This window comes from Rana temporaria, chromosome 7 (assembly GCF_905171775.1).
Source record: "Rana temporaria chromosome 7, aRanTem1.1, whole genome shotgun sequence".
Classification (NCBI taxonomy): Eukaryota; Metazoa; Chordata; class Amphibia; order Anura; family Ranidae; genus Rana; species Rana temporaria.
Window position 1 is genome coordinate 181,985,625 of NC_053495.1, and position 21,503 is coordinate 182,007,127.

At 43.0% G+C, this 21,503-nt stretch overlaps 1 protein-coding gene across 3 annotated transcripts in view; it reads right to left on the reverse strand.

Annotated features, from left to right (window-relative positions):
- PRKACB (protein kinase cAMP-activated catalytic subunit beta) overlaps window positions 1–21,503 on the reverse strand; it is a 123,882-nt gene that overhangs the window by 20,413 nt on the left and 81,966 nt on the right. For all 3 annotated transcript variants that reach the window (XM_040360590.1, XM_040360593.1, XM_040360591.1), the window contains exons 3-5: window positions 8,223–8,351; window positions 4,867–4,965; window positions 2,204–2,286 (exon numbers count right to left, since the gene is read on the reverse strand). In XM_040360590.1, coding sequence (XP_040216524.1) covers window positions 2,204–2,286; window positions 4,867–4,965; window positions 8,223–8,351 — 311 coding nt within the window. The remainder of the gene's footprint in view (window positions 1–2,203; window positions 2,287–4,866; window positions 4,966–8,222; window positions 8,352–21,503) is intronic.

A 21,503-nucleotide genomic window follows, 5' to 3' on the forward strand; every position in this document is an offset into this window, starting at 1 on the left:
CAAACTGCTACAAAATCTAGGGACATATGTAGCTCCATTGACAACAGAAAAGCCTGAAAAACCAGCTGTAATTTTTTTACTGGCCATGTGACAGGTCACATGACAAAGACAAGCACAGGAGACGCATGGAAAACAGCCAGTCTGCTCACACCAGCCCTGAACACGAGCTTCTCGTACAGCACTGTCCCCGACATATGGCACCACTTAGCTCAGTGTACACTGACAAAAGGGAAATATGGCAAGCTGCCAACTGTCTACTGAAGTGTACTGCAATACAACTTGCTGAGCCAATGCATTTAAACTACCCGAAATAGGAGAAACATGGGGGGTTGGACATCAGTGGTCTCATTTGGCAAATGCTAGTTAAAAAGCAGAAATGCTAGCAGAAAAAAAAAAAAAACTCAGATAAACATATCCTTATCTGTATACTTGATCTGAATCAGTGACTCAGTACTGAAGTACTAAATGGGGAACCCTGTGGACCCTGATGTAAAGGGAAACTCTGATGTATGGGGGGGGGGGTCTCTGATCACCAGAGCCTCCCTCCCCTACTCAAGACTCTACAGAGTCCCCCTTACATAAGAGTCTACACGATTCCCCTTAACAGTGCAAGGGGGAACTCTGTAGACCCCAGCTCTTGTTATGTAAAGGGGGGGGGGGGGGGGGAGGTGATTCTGTTGACCAGACACCTCCATACATCAAAGTCCACAGCACTCCCCTTTGCATCAGGATTCACAGAGTTCCCCCCTTGCACTGTTAGGGGAAACCCAGCAGACTCGGATGTAATGATGTAAGGAGGACTCTAGTGTAAGAGGAGGAGGGGGGGACTCTGGTGATCAGAGACCCCCCAAACTTTAGAGCTCCCCCTTACATCTGGGTCCACGGCATTCCCCATTACATCGGGGTCTGCAGAGTTCATCCTTGCACTGTAAGGGGAAATCCTGCAGACTGATGCAAGAGGGAGGGGGGCTCTGGTGACCAGAGACCGTATACATCAGTGTTCCCCTTTACATCAGGGTCTGCAGCATTCCCCTTCACAAAAGGTAATTTTGTCAAATTTTTGAACTGTCGGTAAACAATTTTACTTTGGGAGGTAGGTAACCCTAGCTTTCATTTTCTCCCAGAAACTGAACATAACATAGGAACGTGATTCACATGCTTCTCCATCAGTGGCGGCTGGCGTGCCAATTTTTTTTCATCCAGGTCCCGTGTGGCTTCCCTGAAAACTCCTCCCGGCCAATCTGGTCTCAGGACCCACTTCCTATCCCGATTGGCCGGGATGAGAAGTTGGAAGATAATAGTAAATGTTGATTCGCTATTATCACATGTAGGTGGGCTCAGTGCCTCCAGCTCTAAACATGTGCTTTGTAAACACCACCCCCCCCGCAGAACTCCATCCGTCCGGCCCATGCCGATCGTTCTGCAGGCGGTCGAATACACTATTTTAGGATTCATTGCCCCAGCATATCTTTTTGGATGCAAGTGCATTTTTAATTAATAAACTAATTTTTAATACAGTAATGCACTATGAGCCTCTTATATTGCTTTACGTATTGCCTGATGTGACATGTGGAAGCAAGGAGCTATCCAAGCCTGATGCCATGCTTTGAAGCTGGCTGCTCATTGGCCTACAGGGAGGATCCACACAGGTTCATGCCATCTCTTGGTCTTTCTACAAAGCTACCCCTGGTAAGCAGCTCATCTCATATACGCAGTACGGTGGTGATATCTCCTTGATGTGGGATTCGTGGATTCCCAGCATGATAAATCATATGGAAACACATGGGAAGCTGCATTCACAGACTTTTTTATTACACATGGTTTCCTTTTTCAATTTATATTTGTAAACATAATATACTGTGAAACATTGTTAACATTTTTTATGTATATTATTCACAAGATTGACACATCTGTCTTTAGCATTTAAACCCACATGCTGTGGGCATTTTTAAGAGACCCATTTGTTGTGGTTTATTGTGGTTTTTCAACATTTGCTTTATTCATAGTTTCAAAGTGTTTATCTCTTTATAGTGTTATTAGTCATACCCATTTACTATTTTAAGTTTTTGTGATATTCAATTAACACTGTAATATTCAATTACATTTCTATTTATTATTCCTCACTATTCAAGGATTTTTGAGTGCAGCAGTTTTTTTTCTCCCCGGCAAAGCGCACCTTTTTATACTAAGGTATAGTACTGACCTGAACCTGCCGATTCTTCTTAGATGTGAGAACATTTCACCCCCCGGCACATATTCCATTACCATGTATAAATTTGAATTGTCCTGGACAAAATAAACAAGCATTAGTTGGTCTTGAAAAGTTGAACCAATCATCAAGAAGCACAGTCTACCAACCTCTCAGACATGGCAAGAGTTTAATCACCTCTGTGCTCTGGTCCTACCAGTTCAAGTGGTTGTAAATCCTCACATATACCCAGTGAAGTTACTGGCCTCAAGGGATACACAGAGATGAAACAAATGCTCCCATGTAAATTGTACCTGCATATCTTCTCTTCTCTACATCCATTCAAACTGCAGAATTTATACTACTTGTCTGAGCTTTCAGAAAGCAGGGGGTGGGGAGCAGACATTAGCACTCGCTGAGCTTTGCAGAGTGTGATTGGAGCACAGTACACAGGAAAATAGCTGAAGCTTTTAATCACAGGCTCTGTGCTGGAGCTCCCTCCCCTGTCACCTTTTTTCACTTTGTGTCAGGAAAACTTGTCAGAAGCGACTTGTGCAGATAGCAGTGGAGTGAGGCAGAAGATGTAAAAAAAATCCCCAATGCTCTGGACTGAGACAAGAACACACTAAATAGGGATATACTTTGTTAATACTTAATTTCTGAGGTTTACAACCACTTTAAGCCTTGTGCAGATCATTCCCAGTAACTCTGCGTTCTGACATGCAGAAGGGGCCACGGAGAATACCCTAAACATGCCCAACTTGGGATACGACAGTCACACAAGGAAAACAAGCAGCACCACCAGAGATTTTGTTTTGTTATCCAGAAAACTTTTCACTTTGTTCAAGTTATCAAGTCCACTTAGATTACCTTAAAGTGGTTGTAAACCCTCAAAATATACCCAGGGACGTAAAGCCTCAGATGATACAGAGATGAAACAAACCTTCCTACATAGGTTTTACTTGTTTATCCGCCGTCTTCCCCACTCCACACCCTTTCAATAAAAAGTTCAAATTGTGTTAAAAATCTCTTTCTTCATCTTTCAGCAGTACATAGGGAAGGGTGGAGAGCAGGGGTCAAGTCCTGGGGAAAAAAGTGTGGGAACCCCCACCCAAGATCCACTACCCCACCAAAAAAAAAAAAATGATACGCTCATATGCATAATTACTAAACCACAACTTTAAGCAAGTTCTTTCTAAATCCCGCGATAACTCGCGGCAGACCTCCACAATGTCTCCTGGGAACAATGACAAAAGCTCCCAGGAGACATTGCGGCATCAAGGAAGTGACGGAATACCCGCACACTACCCGATGAATCAATATACAGGAAGCGGCCAGTAACATAAAGGATTACTAAGGTTCGCCTGCCCCTGACAGTGACTCGAGCTGGGCATTGCCGCTTAGTGAAGGATGGGCTCGGGCGGCTCGGCTGCTCTAGTCCTGCAAAGGGAACTGCGTTCCTGCTGTGAAAAAAGTGCAGGAACTCCGTTCCCACGCGTTCCCGCAGGACTTGAGCCCTGGTGGAGAGGCTGCATTTACACTGTGTGAGAACTGATTGGAGGAAAGGCACCCCACCCCCCACACTATAGGCAGAGGAAGGAAGGAACATGCAGAGCAGTGGTCCGAATAGACAAGCCCAGTACTTAAGCTCCATCCCCACACAAATCTTTAGCTCATTTCTCTGAGAACTTGTCATGCTGATATAACAAAGGAATGAAGCACCAGAGAGAAACTACACTTAGAGCTTTGGAGTGATACGTGTAACCACTACAGATATATGTGCTTAGCTTAAAATGTCATGAATGGAATTTACAACCACTTTAAGCCCCACTTCAAACTGATGTGATGCAGGAAATGCAGTAATTCCTCTGCGTTTCCCACACGGTTCATGTGATCTGCTGTGGGTGTCAATTAAAAGTTGACACCCTAAAGTGGTGCAGCACAGTGCGTTTGCCCGAACCGGATCACATGGGTATGAACACCCATGGGATCCGGTTCCATGGCAAACAAAAAAGAAAGCTGCCAGCACCTATTTCATGCGGAGCGATTTGAGACATTCAAAATGAATGGCTCAAATTGCACCCCACAGAATCGCATTTAATTTGCACAGGAATGCGGTAGGGTTCCTGTTTGAATCACATGTGATGTGACAGTGTGTTACTTTACAAAATAAACCATGCAACCACTTTGCTTTAAAAACATGCTGGGTATTTAAAAAGAAAGTCCAACACTACAAACAGGTTTTCTTACAGACTGGAATTTCCACAACTATTTGACACTGCAGATTACCCAGATTAAAATGAGCAAACATTACAGCTGCAGAGTTTCCTGCCTAGAATTAGTAACTGACTGCCTTCATGAGTTGCATACAATTCTTAACCCCTTACCACCGCTGCCTCTGGCCCTTTAAGAGCTTTTAAATGCCAAGGAATGCCCCGTTTCGAGTGCTATTAAAATCAATAGGCAACGCTCCGGGAACGCACGGGCATCCTGCGATTTGCCGCTATTGTGAATCACGGGCAGAATTGCAGCGATTCCACCCGCAATTCGGAATGCGAAGATGTGAACAGAGCCTTAAAATATTAAAAATTAAACAGTTTTTGGTGCTCAGATGCAGTGAATATCCGCTTTAACTGAGCAGGCATTTATTAAACATATTCACTGATAAGGAGCTTTACCTTGAAGGAATACTCCAACCTGACCAGAAAAGGGAAGTTGACTGCTTGTAATATCCTCTTCTCATTAAGCGTGTGCTCTATCTGCTTCAGCTTCACCACCTGGGAACAAGAGAGGAAGGTGTGCATCAAAAATCGCAAACAATGAATTAGAACATTGGAGCAGAAATAGGAAAAATTATACGTTATAGTACATATTTAACCACTTAAGACCCGGACCAATATGCAGGTTAAGGACCTTGCCCCTTTTTGCGATTCGGCACTGCCTCGCTTTAACCGACAATTGCGTGGTCGTGCGACGTGGCTCCCAAATAAAATTGGCGTCCTTTTTTCCCCACAAATAGAGCTTTCTTTTGGTGGCATCTGATCACCTCTGCGGTTTTTATTTTTTGCGCTATAAACAAAAATAGGTGCGGCGATTTTGAAAAAAAAAATCAATATTTTTTTACTTTTTGCTATAATAAAGATCCCCCAAAAATATAAAATAAAGTCTTTTCCTCAGTTTAGGCCGATACGTATTCTACCTATTTTTGGTAAAAAATTACGCAATAAGCGTTTAACAATTGGTTTGCGCAATATATATAGCGTTTACAAAATAGGGGATAGTTTTATGGCATTTTTAATATTTTTTTTTTTACTACTAATGGTGGTATTTGATCACCTCTGCCTCCCCACTTCACTGTGAAATGTGTAGCTGCTGACCCATTCATTCTGTCCCCATCGACAAGTACTCCATTCTCTCTCCTTCCCCAGTTGGAAGGAAAGCAATCAGCACTGTAAACAAATAGTACTGTGTGATTGCTGTGATGACCAATCACATCGATCACATGGTACCCAGCCCCCTGGATTGCCTAGGCACAGTGTTTGTGTGCTGAGCTCGGATCACTGATCACTGGGTGGATCAGCTGCCTGATGGCCAATTATGCGTTTGTTGTTTATAAACAGTAATGGGTAAATAAAGGGTGGCTGATCCCCATTGATAACTGTACTCCAGTAAAAAAGGGGTAAAAATTGAACTCCAGCCATGGACCGCAACACCACCCTGACGGTCCTACCCTTCCCTATCCTATACAGAAAATACATTTTGACTGGAATTCTTCAATAAATGAAAAACACAGGTCCAAAGAAAAGTCAATATAGTTCACTTAAAATGAAATTTAGAGTTAGGACCACAGTATATACAGGAGGTCCCATGGCATGGGCACTGTGGCTTACGCATGTATTTGCAAATATGTGCACACAAAACCCTCTGTTTTAACCACTTAATCACCGCCTCATAGCCGAAATACGGCTACAAGGCGGTCGCTTAACTCTTAATCGCGCACACGGGAGTGTCCGTGACCGCACCAATACTCTGCAATACCCCCCGCACCAATACTCTGCAATAACCGGAAAAAAATGCGTTTTCACCACTTCCTGCCCGCCGACCGTCATATGACGTCCTTGACTTTGTGCAGGGATATCTGAATGATGCCTGCAGCTACAGGCATTATTCAGATATCCTCTTTTTCAGTCGGCGATTCTCTACACCATAAGAACGATGTTGGCTGTTCCGCCTCTTGATTGTTCTTACGGGAGGCGAAAGGGGACATCCCCCCTCCCTTTTCCCTCCGGTGCTTCTTCCGACTCACCGCTGCGATCGAAGCCAGGATCGTTTTTTTTTTTGTTTTTTTTCAGGCTTCCCAGCCTAGAGGTGAGATGTGGGGTCTTATTGACCCCATATCTCACTGTAAAGAGGACCTGTCATGCTATATTCCTATTACAAGGGATGTTTACATTCCTTGTAATATGAATAAAAGTGATCAAAACATTTATTTTTGGGGAAAAACATGTCAAACTAAAAAATGGTAAAATGAATAAAAAAAAAAAAAAAAAATTTAAAGCGCCCGTTTCCGTGTGCTCGTATACAGAAGCGACCGCACTCGTGAGTCTTGCCCACATATGAAAACGGTGTTCAAACCACACATGTGAGGTATCGCTACAAACGTTAGAGCGAGAGCAATAATTTTGGCCCTTCTCCAACTAAAAAGATGTAACCAGTAAAAATATTTAAAGCGTCACCTATGGGGATTTTTAAGTAGCGAAGTTTGGCGCCACTCCACAAGCTTGTGCAATTTTGAAGGGTGACATGTTGGGTATCTATTGACTCGGCGTAACTTCATCTTTCATATTATGCAAAAACATTGGGCTAACTTTAATGTTTTTTTTTTTTAAAAGCACAAAACCGTTTTATTTCCAAAAAAAACGCGTTAGAAAAATTGCTGCGAAAATACAGTGTGCGATAAAAAGTTTCAACGACCGCCATTGTATTCTCTAGGGTCTTTGCTAAAAAAGCATATATAATGTTTTGGGGTTCTATGTAATTTTCTAGCAAATAAATGATGATTTTTACATGTAGGAGAGAAATGTCAGAATTGGTCTGGGTGTTCCAGAACGTCTGATGGTGCTCCCTGCATTTCGGGCCTCTGTGTGTGGCCACGCTGTGTAAAAGTCTCACACATGTGGTATCGCCATACTCAGGAGGAATAGCAGAATGTGTTTTGGGGTGGAATTTGTGGTATGCATATGCTGTGTGTGAGAAATAACCTGCTAATATGAACATTTTGTGGAAAAAAAAAAATATATATCTTGATTTTGCAAAGAATTGTGGGAAAAAATGACAACTTCAAAAAACTCACCATGCCTCTTTCTAAATACCTTGGAATGTCTTCTTTCCAAAAAGGGGTCATTTGGGGGTCATTTGCACTTTTCTGGCATGTCAGGGTCTCAAGAAATGAGAGGCTGTCAGTACTTCAGGTGTGATCAATTTTCAGTAATTGGTACCATAGCTTGTAGACCCTATAACTTTCACCCAGACTAAATAACCATTTTTTTTTTACCAAAGATATGTAGCAGTATACATTTTAGGCCAAATTTATGAAGAAAAATTTTTTTTTTGCAAAATGTTATAATATAAATTAAGAAAAATTCATTAGTTAACAAAATTTTCGTTTTTTTCATTTATAGCGGAAAAAATAAAAACCGCAGAGGTGATAAAATACCACCAAAAGAAAGCTCTATTTGTGGGGAAAAAAAATGACAAAAATGTCATTTGGTTACAGTGTTGTATGACTGACTGAGTTATTGTCATTCAAAATGTAAGAGCACCGAAAGCTGAAAATTGGTCTGGTCATTAAGGGGGTTTTCGTGCCTGGTGGTCAAGTGGTTAAGTGGAGGCTGTTAGACAGGGGCAATTTGGTTGTTTTGCAGGCTGGTCATTAAGTTTGCTGGGAAATCTTTTGTTTGCGAGTCACTTACAGAAAATGTAGCATCACATTGCCCAAAGCATTGACTAAGTCCCATGCAGCCAATAGACCCACCTTCTGTTTATCCAGGATCTTCATGGCATAATACTGATCGGCTCCTTTGTGCTTTACTAGCATCACTCTTCCAAATGAACCAGTTCCCAACGTTTTTTGTCTTTCAAAGTCATCTAGGCTGGCAGTATTCTGAAAAACAAAAATGGTCAAACCATTTTAAAGAACTCCACTCAGCATGAAACATGTCAGTAAATATACATGTCAGGGTATGTGAACTTTATGCTATGCATGTACTGCAGTGCCTGTAACTGATGCAATGTCTGGAACATAGAAAGCTGCAAGATGTCAGAGACTTGCTATAAAATTCTGCTAGGGACCTAAACTGTACAGTGCAGCTCACAGCAGCCTCAGAAATTCAGCAGTGCAAATTAGGAATGCCTAACCTTGCATTTATATAGCAGCCGCATAGCAAATGAATCGAAGATATAAAAAAAAAAAAAAAAATTAATATATTAGGGCTTTTACTGATTAAAATTTTCGTGTTCGATTTTTTTTTTTTAATCAATCAATCAACTAATTTCGATTATAAAACGCACATACAGATCCAACTACTTTTAGCTGATCTCCTTGCAGGCTGATTCCCAGTGCAACTACCAACAACTGGAAAAATGAATAGCAGGATACAAAAAAACACACAAAGGCTGCGCTCGATGGGAATAGCATTAAAACTTTTATAGTCTTCAAGTAGGTAACAAAATAAATATTGCACTGGAGATAAAATCGATGTAGCTACATAAACTGTAAAAATGGTGCGAGTAATACCAAACGGTAGCAAAAGCAGTCATAAAAACATGTAGCCAAGTAGGATACTGGTATAAAATGTGTACAATGATACCACTGCTGAATCCAGATGAGGAGGGGTTAACATCAGGGAACCATCACAACTCCCAGTGGATGGCTGTAGAATCCCAGGTTGATAGAGGGAAGTGTAACAGCCCTTGCGTGTGGCAGATAGTAAGGTCACGCCGGCATGCAGATATGGAGGCACAGCCCTTCAGATGGACACGGCAAGCCCGGCCGGTGTCCGTGACGTCACCGGATCTCTGACGGAACTCCCTGAAGACCCGGCGGAGAGGTGAGTACCGATCAAAATAATTTTGATCGATCAAAAAAAAAATTCACGATTAATCGAGGAATTAATCGTTAATTTCCGCAGCACATCACACACACACAATAATAAAATAGAAATCAGAGTCCTTGACTTGATGGAAGTCAATAAGGATGAGCTCCGGCGTGTTCGCAAAGCCCACGTGCAGAGCCCGCCAGGAAGTTGGCACTGCGCTAATCACAGGTAGGGAGACATTTCCCGATCTCTGCAGTCCTGCATCATGACAATGTCTCACTGCCTGTGATTAGCGCAGCGCCGACTTCCTGGCGGGCTCTGCACGTGGGCTTTGCGAACACGCCGGAGCTCATCCTTAGAAGTCAACAGAGCTTCTCATTTACTAAGCTTTGGAGCAACTGCACATTGTAGAGTGCACAGTCTGTTTGCCTTTAGTAAATTAACCTCATTAAGTGCTTTTGGATGACAGACAGAGCCGGTCTCTTAAAAGATCCAATAGTAGAACCCAGTCAGCGAGCCAATTGCACATCACACAATGCCATCCTTCCAGGGTCTCTGTAGCTACACATCTAAATTGAGAATAAATTCATGTGATCTAATATTATTTTCATGGTTGATTTGCAAACAGGACCTTGCACTTTGAAAGATGAGGATCAAGTCTCCATGCCAATACCTAGAAACAAGTCAGCGTTCGCAGAGCACATACTGCTATCCTCACTGGGTCTCTGTAAACATACATATAAAATAAAAAAAACAATCATTCGATTTGTTTTACAAAATGTGAAAAGAAACTTGCACTTTAAAAACACAAATGTCACTTGGCACAAATGAAGTGCATTCAGATCTAACTGAAGCCAGGCTGACTAACAGGTTTGTGACAAATCTGGAACAGTGCCAGCAGAAGACTGAACAGTGTATGCAAACCAGATACACAAATGTACAAGGACTGCCACGATGCCAACGAAACGGAACCAACCACTATACACATACAGGTCTTTTATATTGCTTAAAGCAGAACTTCACCCCCCAGATTTGCACCTAGATGGTGCTCTGACCATCTAGGTCATGGGTGCCAAATCTTTGGAAGAGCAAGGGCCATGTAAGCGATTTGGTAACCGGTCGCAATGAGCGGAGCGGCCTGATGACAGGTCCATGTCTACACTGCATACGCGACGCTCAGGACGAAAGTGGGAAGCAGCAGGTGCAGCGCAGTGCACCTGTGGCTTTCCTGCAGGTTAGCTGCACTTCACCATAGACTTCTATTATATCATGCAGGTGTGGGGTACACTTTCTGAAAGAGCACCAAACCCGCAGATAACAGAAGTCTATGGCACTGCACGTTACCTGTGAATCAGTTTGTAATCAGCCCACTAACCACTGCAGAACAGATATGCCTATATATATATATATATATATATATATATATATATATATATATATATATATATATATATATATATACACACACACACACACAATATGATTTTAGTATGGTGCAGTTTTTTCCAGAGTGCATTTGGCATCACTCCGCCAGTGACAGGAGGCAGCGCTATACAGGAAGCATCGGCTTATGCGGCTCTGCTCCACAGTCGCTTGCTTCCTCTACCGCCAACCTCATTCACAACCCTGATGCTCTGGGATGGCGGGTCGGCAACCCACGATCTGGGCTTGCCTACCAGCCATCCCAGATCAGGAGGTCGTGGGGCCACATCAGAGCACTTCGCAAGCCACTGGTTGGGCACCCCTGATCTAGGTGATCAGAGTAGATGTTCGCCACTTCCCCTGCTGCGTGTCCATTCACAGGGTTCAGCGGGGTTTGAGCATGTGCAATGGGGAGTCGGCTGTGAGGCCGCAAAGAGTTACACCCAGCTTCCCACAGTGAACATGCAAGTGGCGGGTACCCAAAGACCAGCAAGAAGTAGCCCTGGTGAGGACAGCGCTGGATGCCTGGACAGGTGAGAGTCGATTTATTAAAAGTCAGCAGTTACAGTATTTGAAGCTGTTGACAATTACGTTTTGGAAACATGGCTGAAGCGCCTCTTTAAAAAAGGAGGATCTTCAGGTTGTTTGCAAAAAATAAAAAATAAGAGTCAGAAACTACAAATACGGTCGCTGCAGACTTAATAAAAAGGACACATACCTGTGCAAGGATCCAGTGCGGTCCTCAACCGAATAGGTTCTTCCGGTTCCTAGCGCATGTGTGAGTGGTCCAGGGACCTGCGATGTGTCCCAAGATGTTGCTGGTAGACGACCCTACTAGAAGTGGGAGCGGGTACCTAACAAAACTAGGTACTCCCCCAAGAAATTGCCCAAAAATGTTAGAGAATGAGAACAAAGCAGAACTTCCCCTTTAAATCCACGAGGGAGTGGAGGACTGGGGCTCAACAGGGTGACACTTCCGCAATGGGTGGCACCCGGGCCGGAACCCGCAGCCCTTTCGGTATCGGCTGATTTTTGCTATAGACCCAATTAAAAAATATTTTTTTTGTGTACCTCTAGTTTAAACCCAACAGTAATTAGTAAGTAAACTTAAAAAACGTGGGCCAACAGAAAATGCATCAATATTTGCCTTGAAATAACAGCTACCTAAAACATCACTACATTTCCTAGAAGAGAAATTTTATCTTGTCCATATGCCTCTTATCTGCCATTGGCACAAGAGGGAATAGAAGAAGTTTGGTTTCTGTGTATTGCCACTCCTCCACAGCATCTCATACCTAATTGGAGCTGAACCACGGAAATAATGCTCATATAATTTTGTGGTCAGTGTCCATCTGCAGCCTCAATGCAGCCTAATCTGTGCCTAAATGCAGCCTATGTGCCCATCTCCAGTAATCCAAAAGTGTCACTCACTGTGGGTGCTCTGTTGGTCCAGATGGTGGTGGACTGGGGTCGCTGTTGTCCCTGCCTCTGTCAGCAGCGGTGGGAGATCGTATTCCTCCGGTGCTGTGGAGAGGGGTGACAACGTTCCGTGAAGCACAGTGGTCGCTTCCGGGTAGGGATCGCAGGAAGATACACAGTCCCGCCTCCGCCATTGGACCAGCTCCTGCGATTTATAGAACACGGGTCCAATGCCGGATGCGGAAGCGGGACTGTGTGTGTGTGTGACGTTAAAGCCGAGTATATTCCAGCGGCGCTCGGCAGCACTCGTCCCCCTCCGAGCCCAAGGTACACTATCGGCGTATAACGCGCACCCGTGATTTCCCCCTTATTTTCAGGGGAAAAAAGTGCACGGTATACGCCGATAAATACAGTAATTTTTATCATTTTTTTCACACAAATAGAGCTTTATTTTGGTGGTACTTAAATCACCACTTTTTAGCAAGAAAAGACAAAACATTTCGAAAATAGGAAAAACTTTATATTAGGTTTAAAAAAAAAAAAATCTCCTTCACAGAAGGGGACGGAGATGTAGCACTGATAGATGGGGGGAAAAAGAAAGGCGGCTGGTAACTGGCTTCTGTTTACTTCCGGGATAAGCTGATGTTGATTTATTTTTGTAAAAATGTGTTTACACTTAACGAACACATTGATCCGAAGAAAGATTCAACAGCGTCTCTTTAGGGCCCTTTCACACGGGCGGATCAGTAATGATCCACTCTGTGTGTCCGCAAAGCTCAGCGGGGATCCTCCGTAAAATCCCTGCTGAGCTGGCAGCTGACAGGGCGGTCCCCGCACACTGTGCAGGGACCGCCCCGTCTTTCCTCCGCTCTCCCCTATGGGGGATCAGATGAACACGGACCGTATGTCCGTGTTCATCCGATAGACAGAAGAAAAATAGGATTTTCTTCCGTCCGCAAATGAGGATCTTTGCGGAGGCGGACGATTACGGGTGTCAGCGGATGGTCATCCGCTGACACCCGTAATCACATAGGGACCAATGTATGTTCTATTTTCATCCTCAACGGATGGATGAAAAAGCGGACATACGGTCCGCGCATGTGAAAGGGCCCTTACTGGACTTTTAGAAGCTTTATCTTCTCACTAAAACATATCCCACTCTTCACAATCACCTAAATTTGTGAGCAACCATTATCAAGGGCAAAATTTAGAACAAAAAAATCTGATGAGCACCTTGAGAATTGCTACTCCATCCAACCAACCAGATATTGATGTGTTGGTTTTAGGTTTCATGTTGCCCGCTTACTTTTATAATAAAAAAAGTAAAATAAAAAAATGAAGTTCTATTATTTAGAAAGGTACATTATCTATATCAGTGATCATAAACCCATGATCGGCCCAATTTTCTGCTCATCAACTGTCCTTAAGGTTAGTTTAATGCATTTTATGTGCGGCCCAAGACAATTCCTCTTCTTCCAATGTGGCCCAGGAAAGGCAAAATGTTGGACACCCCTGGTCTATGGTCAGGAATTATATAAATTGAAGCACAACTCCACCTTTGTTGATCATGTACAATGCAAGGATTTGAACAAACTTTGTTGCAGATTCCTACCTTGTGTTTTTCTGAAGAAATCACGGTTTGTTCCTCTGTGCCAAGTGAGTCCAATGGGAGTGGTTTCATAATCAACCGGCCGCTGCACCTGCAGGGCTCTAATTAAAAAAAACACTGGCAGGGTCTGCATTAGGGTTGTCCCGATACCTATACCAGTATCGGTACCGATACCGAGTATTTGCGGGAGTACTTGTACTCCCGCAAATGCCCCCGATGCCTGAATAGAATACTTGCCCCCCCCGCCGTCACGTTAATCAGCGTGCGGGGAACATTACAGGCAGCTTTCGTTTGAATAGTTGTAATCCCCGCCGCGCCGTGTATAGACACTCCCCCTTGCTCGGGATTGGACGGATCTGTCCAATCCCGAGAAAGGGGGAGTGTCTATACACGGTGCGGCGGGGATTACAACTATTCAAACGAAAGCTGCCTGTAATGCGCGCTGTAATGCACGCTGATTAACGCGGCAGCATCATCATCATCTACTGGGTATGGGGGACATTGCTGCAATATATGTGGGCACATGGCTGGATATATGTGGGGGGGGGGCACATGGCTGGATATACGTGGGGGGGGGGGGCACATGGCTGGATATACGTGGGGGGGGGGGCACATGGCTGGATATACGTGGGGGGGGGGGCACATGGCTGGATATACGTGGGGGGGGGGCACATGGCTGGATATACGTGGGGGGGGCCACGGCTGCAATATGTCGGGGGACATGGCTGCAATATGTCGGGGGATATGGCTGCAATATGTGGGGGGACATGGCTGCAATATGTGGGGGGACATGGCTGCAATATGTGGGGGGACATGGCTGCAATATGTGGGGGGACATGGCTGCAATATGTGGGGGGGACATGGCTGGATATGTGGGGGGGACATGGCTGGATATGTGGGGGGACATTTAAAAAAAAAGTATCGGTATTGGCGAGTACATGGAAAAAAGTATCGGTACCAGTACTCGGTCCTAAAAAAGTGGTATCGGGACAACCCTAGTCTGCATCCCTTAAGGCCCGGTTCACACTTGTGCGACATACGCTCCGACTTTTAGAGCACACGTCCCATGACATGTACAAGTCATTGGTTCCCTATGAGAACCGTTTTAACTGGTCAGACACAAGTCAGCCCGACTTCAGAAAAGGTTCCTGCACTACTTTGGTCCATTTTCAGCCCATTCAATATCATTGAAGTCGGATCAAAGTCAGACCCTCGTCCTAACCATCCGACTTGTGACATCCGACATGGTGATTACAGCAGCGGGAAAAAGGAATTTAGGACAAAAGGACAAGTCGAACCATCTCAGAATTGTATCCTGTTCATTCAAGTCAGATGGATGTAGGACCGATGTCGCAGGGCAAAGTAGGATGAAAGTCGTGTCGTACCAGTGTGAATCCGGCGTTAGATGCGACCCCCCCCCCCTCAATTTAAAACCATCTATATTTAATTCAATATTTTAAGAGCACACAATGAAATTATATTCTGCATTACTAGTCTGTGTAAAGTAAATAGTTTCCAACCATTAAGCAAAAAAAAAAAAAAAATGTATGTATGCGTGTATGTAAAAAAACAGTAATCGTCCGTGATACTTGCCCTCTTCTGGGGCTCCTCTTTCTCTCTACTCTTTCGCTTTCTCTTTCTCTCCTGTTTGCTTTTTCTGTCATTGCTCTTCGATATAAGGGCCAACAATGTAAGCTGCTGTACTCCTAGGTACAGAACGATATTTGTGTTTATGACATAGGCCTATATTTCAACCTGGTCCTCCATGGCCTGGGTTATAATTGAACTTGGTGTCTATTATGTGTTCATGCGCTATTTCTTATATTTTTTTGTTGTTGTGTGTTCTATGTCGCCCCTGCGTGGGCAAACCATGGCTTGTTATAATTTTTTTTGAAAAATTTAATAAAATATTGAAAGAGAAAAAAAAAAAAAACAGTAATCTTTATTAAGTAAGAAGTGGAGAATCTACAAGCGCAGAGTTCATCAAGTAAATGGCATAGAATGAATTATTGAAATATAGAATGTGTGTAGGAAGTAAGACATGCCTGCTCTTGGAAAATATACAGAACAGAGGCATATGGCACTTCATATTCAGTCAGTGGCTTTGAAGGTACAAGCAGTCCAAAAATAAATATATCTAGGGATAACTAGGCTGAGCTTTGTAGTAATGACTTGATAATCTGATGATACTTTCTCAATTTAATGTTCAAAAGAATAATGCCGCGTACACACGACCGTTAATGTCATGGAAAAAAAAAAAAAACGTTTTTCCCTCGATGCGATTCTGGTCAAGCCTGCCTTGCCTACACACGATCGTGGGAAAAAAAAAAAAAAAAAAAAAAAAAAAAAAAAAAGATGCTCTAGCAAAGCGCGGTGACGTACAACACGTACGACGGCACTATAAAGGGAAAATTCCATTCGGATGGCGCCACCCTTTGGGCTGCTTTTGCCGATTTCGTGTTAGTAAAAGTTTGGTGAGAGACGATTCACGATTCAGTCTGTTACAGCGTGATGAATGTGCCATCTTCATTACAAATGCTAGTTTTACCAGAACGAGCGCTCCCGTCTCATAACTTGCTTCTGAGCATGTGTGTTTTTTTCCTCTGGTTAAAGCCGACACACGACTGTTTTTCACGACGTGAAAAATGGCGCAAACAATTAGAGCATGTTCTAAATTTTTAATGCCCATTTTTCACGTCATGAAAAATGCTCTGGAGTCCACACATGATCGTTTTTAATGACCAATTTAAAAAAATTCATTTTTCACGTCATGAAAAACTGTCGTGTGTACGCGGCATAACTGTAGCCTGCTGTCCCTGCCCAACATAAGTCAATAGTTTGATCGACGTCTATTATAGGTACCTGCTGAAAACGGTTTCTTGATTGGGGCTGTCATAATACATTGTTCCGCCAAGGGGGATCCAAAATAAATATAAAAACGAAATGCTTTCACCCAGTATTCACGATCCAAAAATCGGATGTCAGATCGGACTTTTTACGCTTGCTGGTCGCAAGTAGGGATTGAAGCGGTTACTAAAGTTATGAAAATTCTATGACTTAGCCTAGGTTCACACTGCTGCAAATTCAAAATCGCGGTAAAATGCGCGATTTTACCGCGATTTCGGCCGCAATTTAATGTAAATCGCGGCCCGAAATCGCAAAAAGTAGTACAGGAACTACTTTTTGAAATCGCAGATGCGGCGTAGCACTGATTAGGACAGTGCCATTGCCGACAATTGCCGCCGATTTGAGATGCGATTTGACATGTCAAATCGCATCTCAAATCGTTCCAAATCGTACCCAGTGTGAACCAGGGCTAAAAATTGGGAAGTTTTGTAATGTATTGCATCGTATTTTCAGATGACAGCTGTACTGATTAAAGTGATTGTAATCCCTGTTACACAACCTCTACCTACAAGTAAGCTTATAACAAGGCTTACCTGTAGGTACTTAAATATCTCCTAAACCTTCACGGTTTAGGGGATATTTACCATATACCAGTTACGCCAAAATCAGTGCATGTGCACGGAAGAAAACCACCCAAAATTCGTAATTTCAGCTCCAGCCAATCACAGCGCTAGAGGCTGCCAACCTGGAAAGAACTCTGGGAGACATGTCACTGGTGTACTGGGACAGCTGCAACAGCTTCAATCTACATTATGTTTTACAACCACTTTAAAAAAAAAAAAACTGACAATCTGGTATTGTATGAGAACATTTTTGTGCTTGATCAGATAATAAAAATCGGATGAACTGTCGTGATCGGCCATTGAAAGCTCTATACCAACAATCGGATTATTATACGATCGCTTTGAAAGCTGTATTTTTCGTACGATTTTCGGATCATGTGAATTTCCAACAGTGTATGTGTTTTTCGTTTGGGAAATTACATTCGTTCCAAAATGGAAATGAAAAAGCAAGCAAAACTTTGAAGTAATTGAATGTAGAAAGAATTTTGTATGAATATTCAAATAAAGTGTTATTGAAAATGTACTAGTGTATAGCCAGCTCAGGTCGTTTTCCTTCACGAGAATGCTATGGCAATTTCAGTTGTCATGGAAAGGTGCGATATCTGTTTTCGGGAACTTTCTGGATATTTATAGGATGGGTTTGTTTAGCACATTAGAAACCTCTGAATCTAGTATCTGCCAGCCCTCAAAACATAAAGAGCAGAAAATAGGCAGCTATCCTGGGAGGTACTATTATTAACTCGTTAGTACTTTGTGATTTGCTTATGTTATTAGGGTATTGACTGACGCTGCCTGAAAAGCTACTCTATACAGTTCAGAATGTAAGTGATTTCTTTATCTGCCATACCTGCTTATAACACAACATATTTTTACACGCAAACATGATCAAATAAATCAATGCCTGGCACATTGAAGTTTGTCAATGCTGTGAAGGTCGTCAGGGATGGGTATCTGGTTTTCTCATACTGAGGTTGAAGAAAATTAGATATTTAACAGTCTTAGATTAAGGCTTACCTGTAGGTGCTCGCAATATCTCCGAGACCTACATGGTCTCAGAGATATTTGCAATTTCCCCGAGCACCGCCCCCTTCTGGGCATGCACCGTCTTGAAAGGGCACTCTGTGCCGTTTCAAGCCGGGGTCATGCCGTGAAAAGCGGCGATACCCCAAAGTAACCTCCAGGAGAGATGTTGCCGCTGGAGGGTACGAGGACCACTGCGGGGGCTTCGATCTAAGGTAAGCAATTTATAATGAGCTAGTATGGTAGTCATACTAGCTCATTATGCCTTTGTCTTTCAGGTAAAAAAAATTATAATAATACATTTGGGAGTTTACTGCCACTTTAAAATCTGCAATTTTAATTTATTTAGTTAAGAAGAAAAAACAGCCCCTGCAGGTTTATGCACTCCATACTATCATTTATGACAGGCACTCCTGTCAACGGATGGCCTGCAGCGATGGATGGGCCGTCAGTGCTTGAGATCTCTGTCTTCCTTCCAAGTTCGCTCTGTTTGGCTGCTTGAATGGCAGTACCACAATTACATCTGTCCTGTGCATGCGCATGAGAGGCAATTCATCGCGGCACAGAGTGGGTGTCATAAGGCCTCATACACACAGGGCATCTTTTTCACTTCTGAATGCCTTACTCCTGGCAGGACAAATGTTTAGGCGTGTTTATGTATTCCACTGGCCAAAATATACATTTATTCTGGCCACTGAAATAAACGCTTAAGCACCAAAATGTGTCTAGCGTTTAGGCACATTTACCCACCTCAAGCATTTTTCTAACAGAAAAATCCTCTCCTTAACATTTTGGTGATTGATTTTCAGCCTGCAAATGCTCCTCTTCGAATATACACTTATGTGGGTATGAACGCACAGACTAACAGAGGTGCTTTTACAGGCAGAGAAAAATAAACGCCTGCAAAAGCTTTATTTTTATTTTTTAAACCCTGTATGCACAGTGCCTAAATGTAGTCTGAGCTGGGCATGTGCGTCTCAGTGAAAAATTACTGCTGACAGGGGGGGGGGGGGAGCATTTATATACAGAATAAACCATTAGGCTGCAGCATTCACACCTGAGCATTTTGTCGCCAGAAGCGTGACGCTCAAAGACGCTAGAGGGGAAAAATAACATTCTCTATGGAGATGGTTCACATCTCCAACACAAAACGCCGAACGCCTGAATTTCAAACACGTCCCGGACCCTTTTTTGACGCGCGAATCGGGTGTTTTCCATTGGTACCAATGACCTGTACAAAACCGCGGTAAAAAACGATGCGTTTTGTCGCGGCAAATCTCAGAAAAAAAACGCTGCAATTTGCCGCTGCAAATCGCGGTAAAAAACGGCGCAAGTCGCCTACGCTAAGGTGTGAATGCAGCCTTAGAGTCTGTCATAAAAAATAAGAAAACAAGGACAGACAGGGCTTTTAATTTTTAGGTAATTACCACTATAGAAATTCTCTATGTCAGCGCTATTTAAATACCTGGAATAAATTTAACAATGTTTTTCAGACAGTGCCTTGAAAAGGTATTCACACCCTTTGAACTGTTCCACATTTTGTCATCTTGCAACCAAAAACGTAAATGTATTTTATTGGGATTTTATGCGATAGACCAACACAAAGTGGCACATAATTGTGAAGTGGAAGGAAAATGATAAATGTTTTTTAAAGTTTTTACAAATAAATATGTGAAAAGTGTGGCGTACATTTGTATTCAGCCCCCCGGAGTCAATACTTTGTAGAACCTCCTTTCTCTGCAATTACAGCTGTAAGTCTTTTTGGGGATTTCTCTACCAGCTTTGTACATCTAGAGAGGGACATTTTTTGCCCATTCTTCATTGTAAAATATCTCAAGCTCTGTCAGATTGGATGGAGAGCGTCTGAACAGCAATTTTCAAGTCTTTGCACGGATTCTCAATTGGATTTAGGTATAGACTTTAATTAGGCCATTCTAACACATGATGACTATGCTTTAATCTAAACCAGGGATATGCAATTAGCGGACCTCCAGCTGTTGCAAAACTACAAGTTCCATCATGCCTCTGCCTCTGGGTGTCATGCTTGTGGCTGTCAGAGTCTTGCTATGCCTCATGGGACTTGTAGTTCAGCAACAGCTGGAGGTCCGCTAATTGCATATCCCTGATCTAAACCATTCCATTGTAGCTCTGGCTGTATGTTTAGGGTCGTTGTCCTGCTGGAAGGTGAACCTCTGCCCCAGACTCAAATCTTTTGCAGACTAACCAGATTTCTAAGATTGTCCTGTATTTGGCTCCATCTATCTTCCCATCAACTCTGACCAGCTTCCCTGTCCCTGCTGAAGAAAAGCATCCACACAACATGATGCTGCCACCACCATGTTTCACGGTGGGGATGGTGTGTTCAGGGTGATGTGCAGTGTTTGTTTTCTGCAACACATAGCGTTTTGCTTTTAGTCCAAAAAGCTACATTTTGGTCTCCTCTGACCAGAGCACCTTCTTTCACATGTTTGCTGTGTCCCCCACATTGCTTCTCGCAAACTGCAAACAGGACTTCTTATGGCTTTCTTTCAACAATGGCTTTCTTCTTGTCACTCTTCCATAAAGGGCAGATTTGTATAGAGCGCGACTAATAGTTGTCCTGTGGACAGATTCTCCCACCTGAGCTGTGGATCTCTGCATATCCTCCATTTTTGGATGATGGATTGAACAGAGCTCTGCTATATGATCAAAGCTTGGGATATTTTTTTTATAACCAGAGATTAAACTATACAGGTGGCCACGCCTAATTTACTAAGGTTAACGTCTGAAGGCAATTGTTTCCACTAGATTTTAGTTAGGGGCATCAGAGTAAAGGAGGATAAATACAAAACACACGTCACACTTTTCAGATATTTAAAAAAAAAAAAAAAAAGTTGATAACCATAATTTTCCTTACACTTCACAATTATGTGCCACTTTGTGTTATATCGCATAGAACCCCAATAAAACACTTTTACGTTTTTTTTGCTCGCAACATGACAAAATGTGGAAAATGTCAAGGGGTATGAATACTTTTTCAAGGCACTGTATATGTTGTACATTCACATCAATCCCACCCCTCAAGGAGTTCACAATCTAAAGTCCCTAACTCACATTCACACATACTAAATAGGAGCCAAACAAATCTACCCAGCATGTGTCTTTGGAGTTTGGCAGGAACCCGAGTACCCAGAGGAAACCCACACAGGCACAGGAAGAACATGCCAACTCCAGGCAGGCAGCGCCGTAATTGGAATTCAAACTGGTAACCTTAGTGCCGCTGAGTGGAAAGTGCAAAA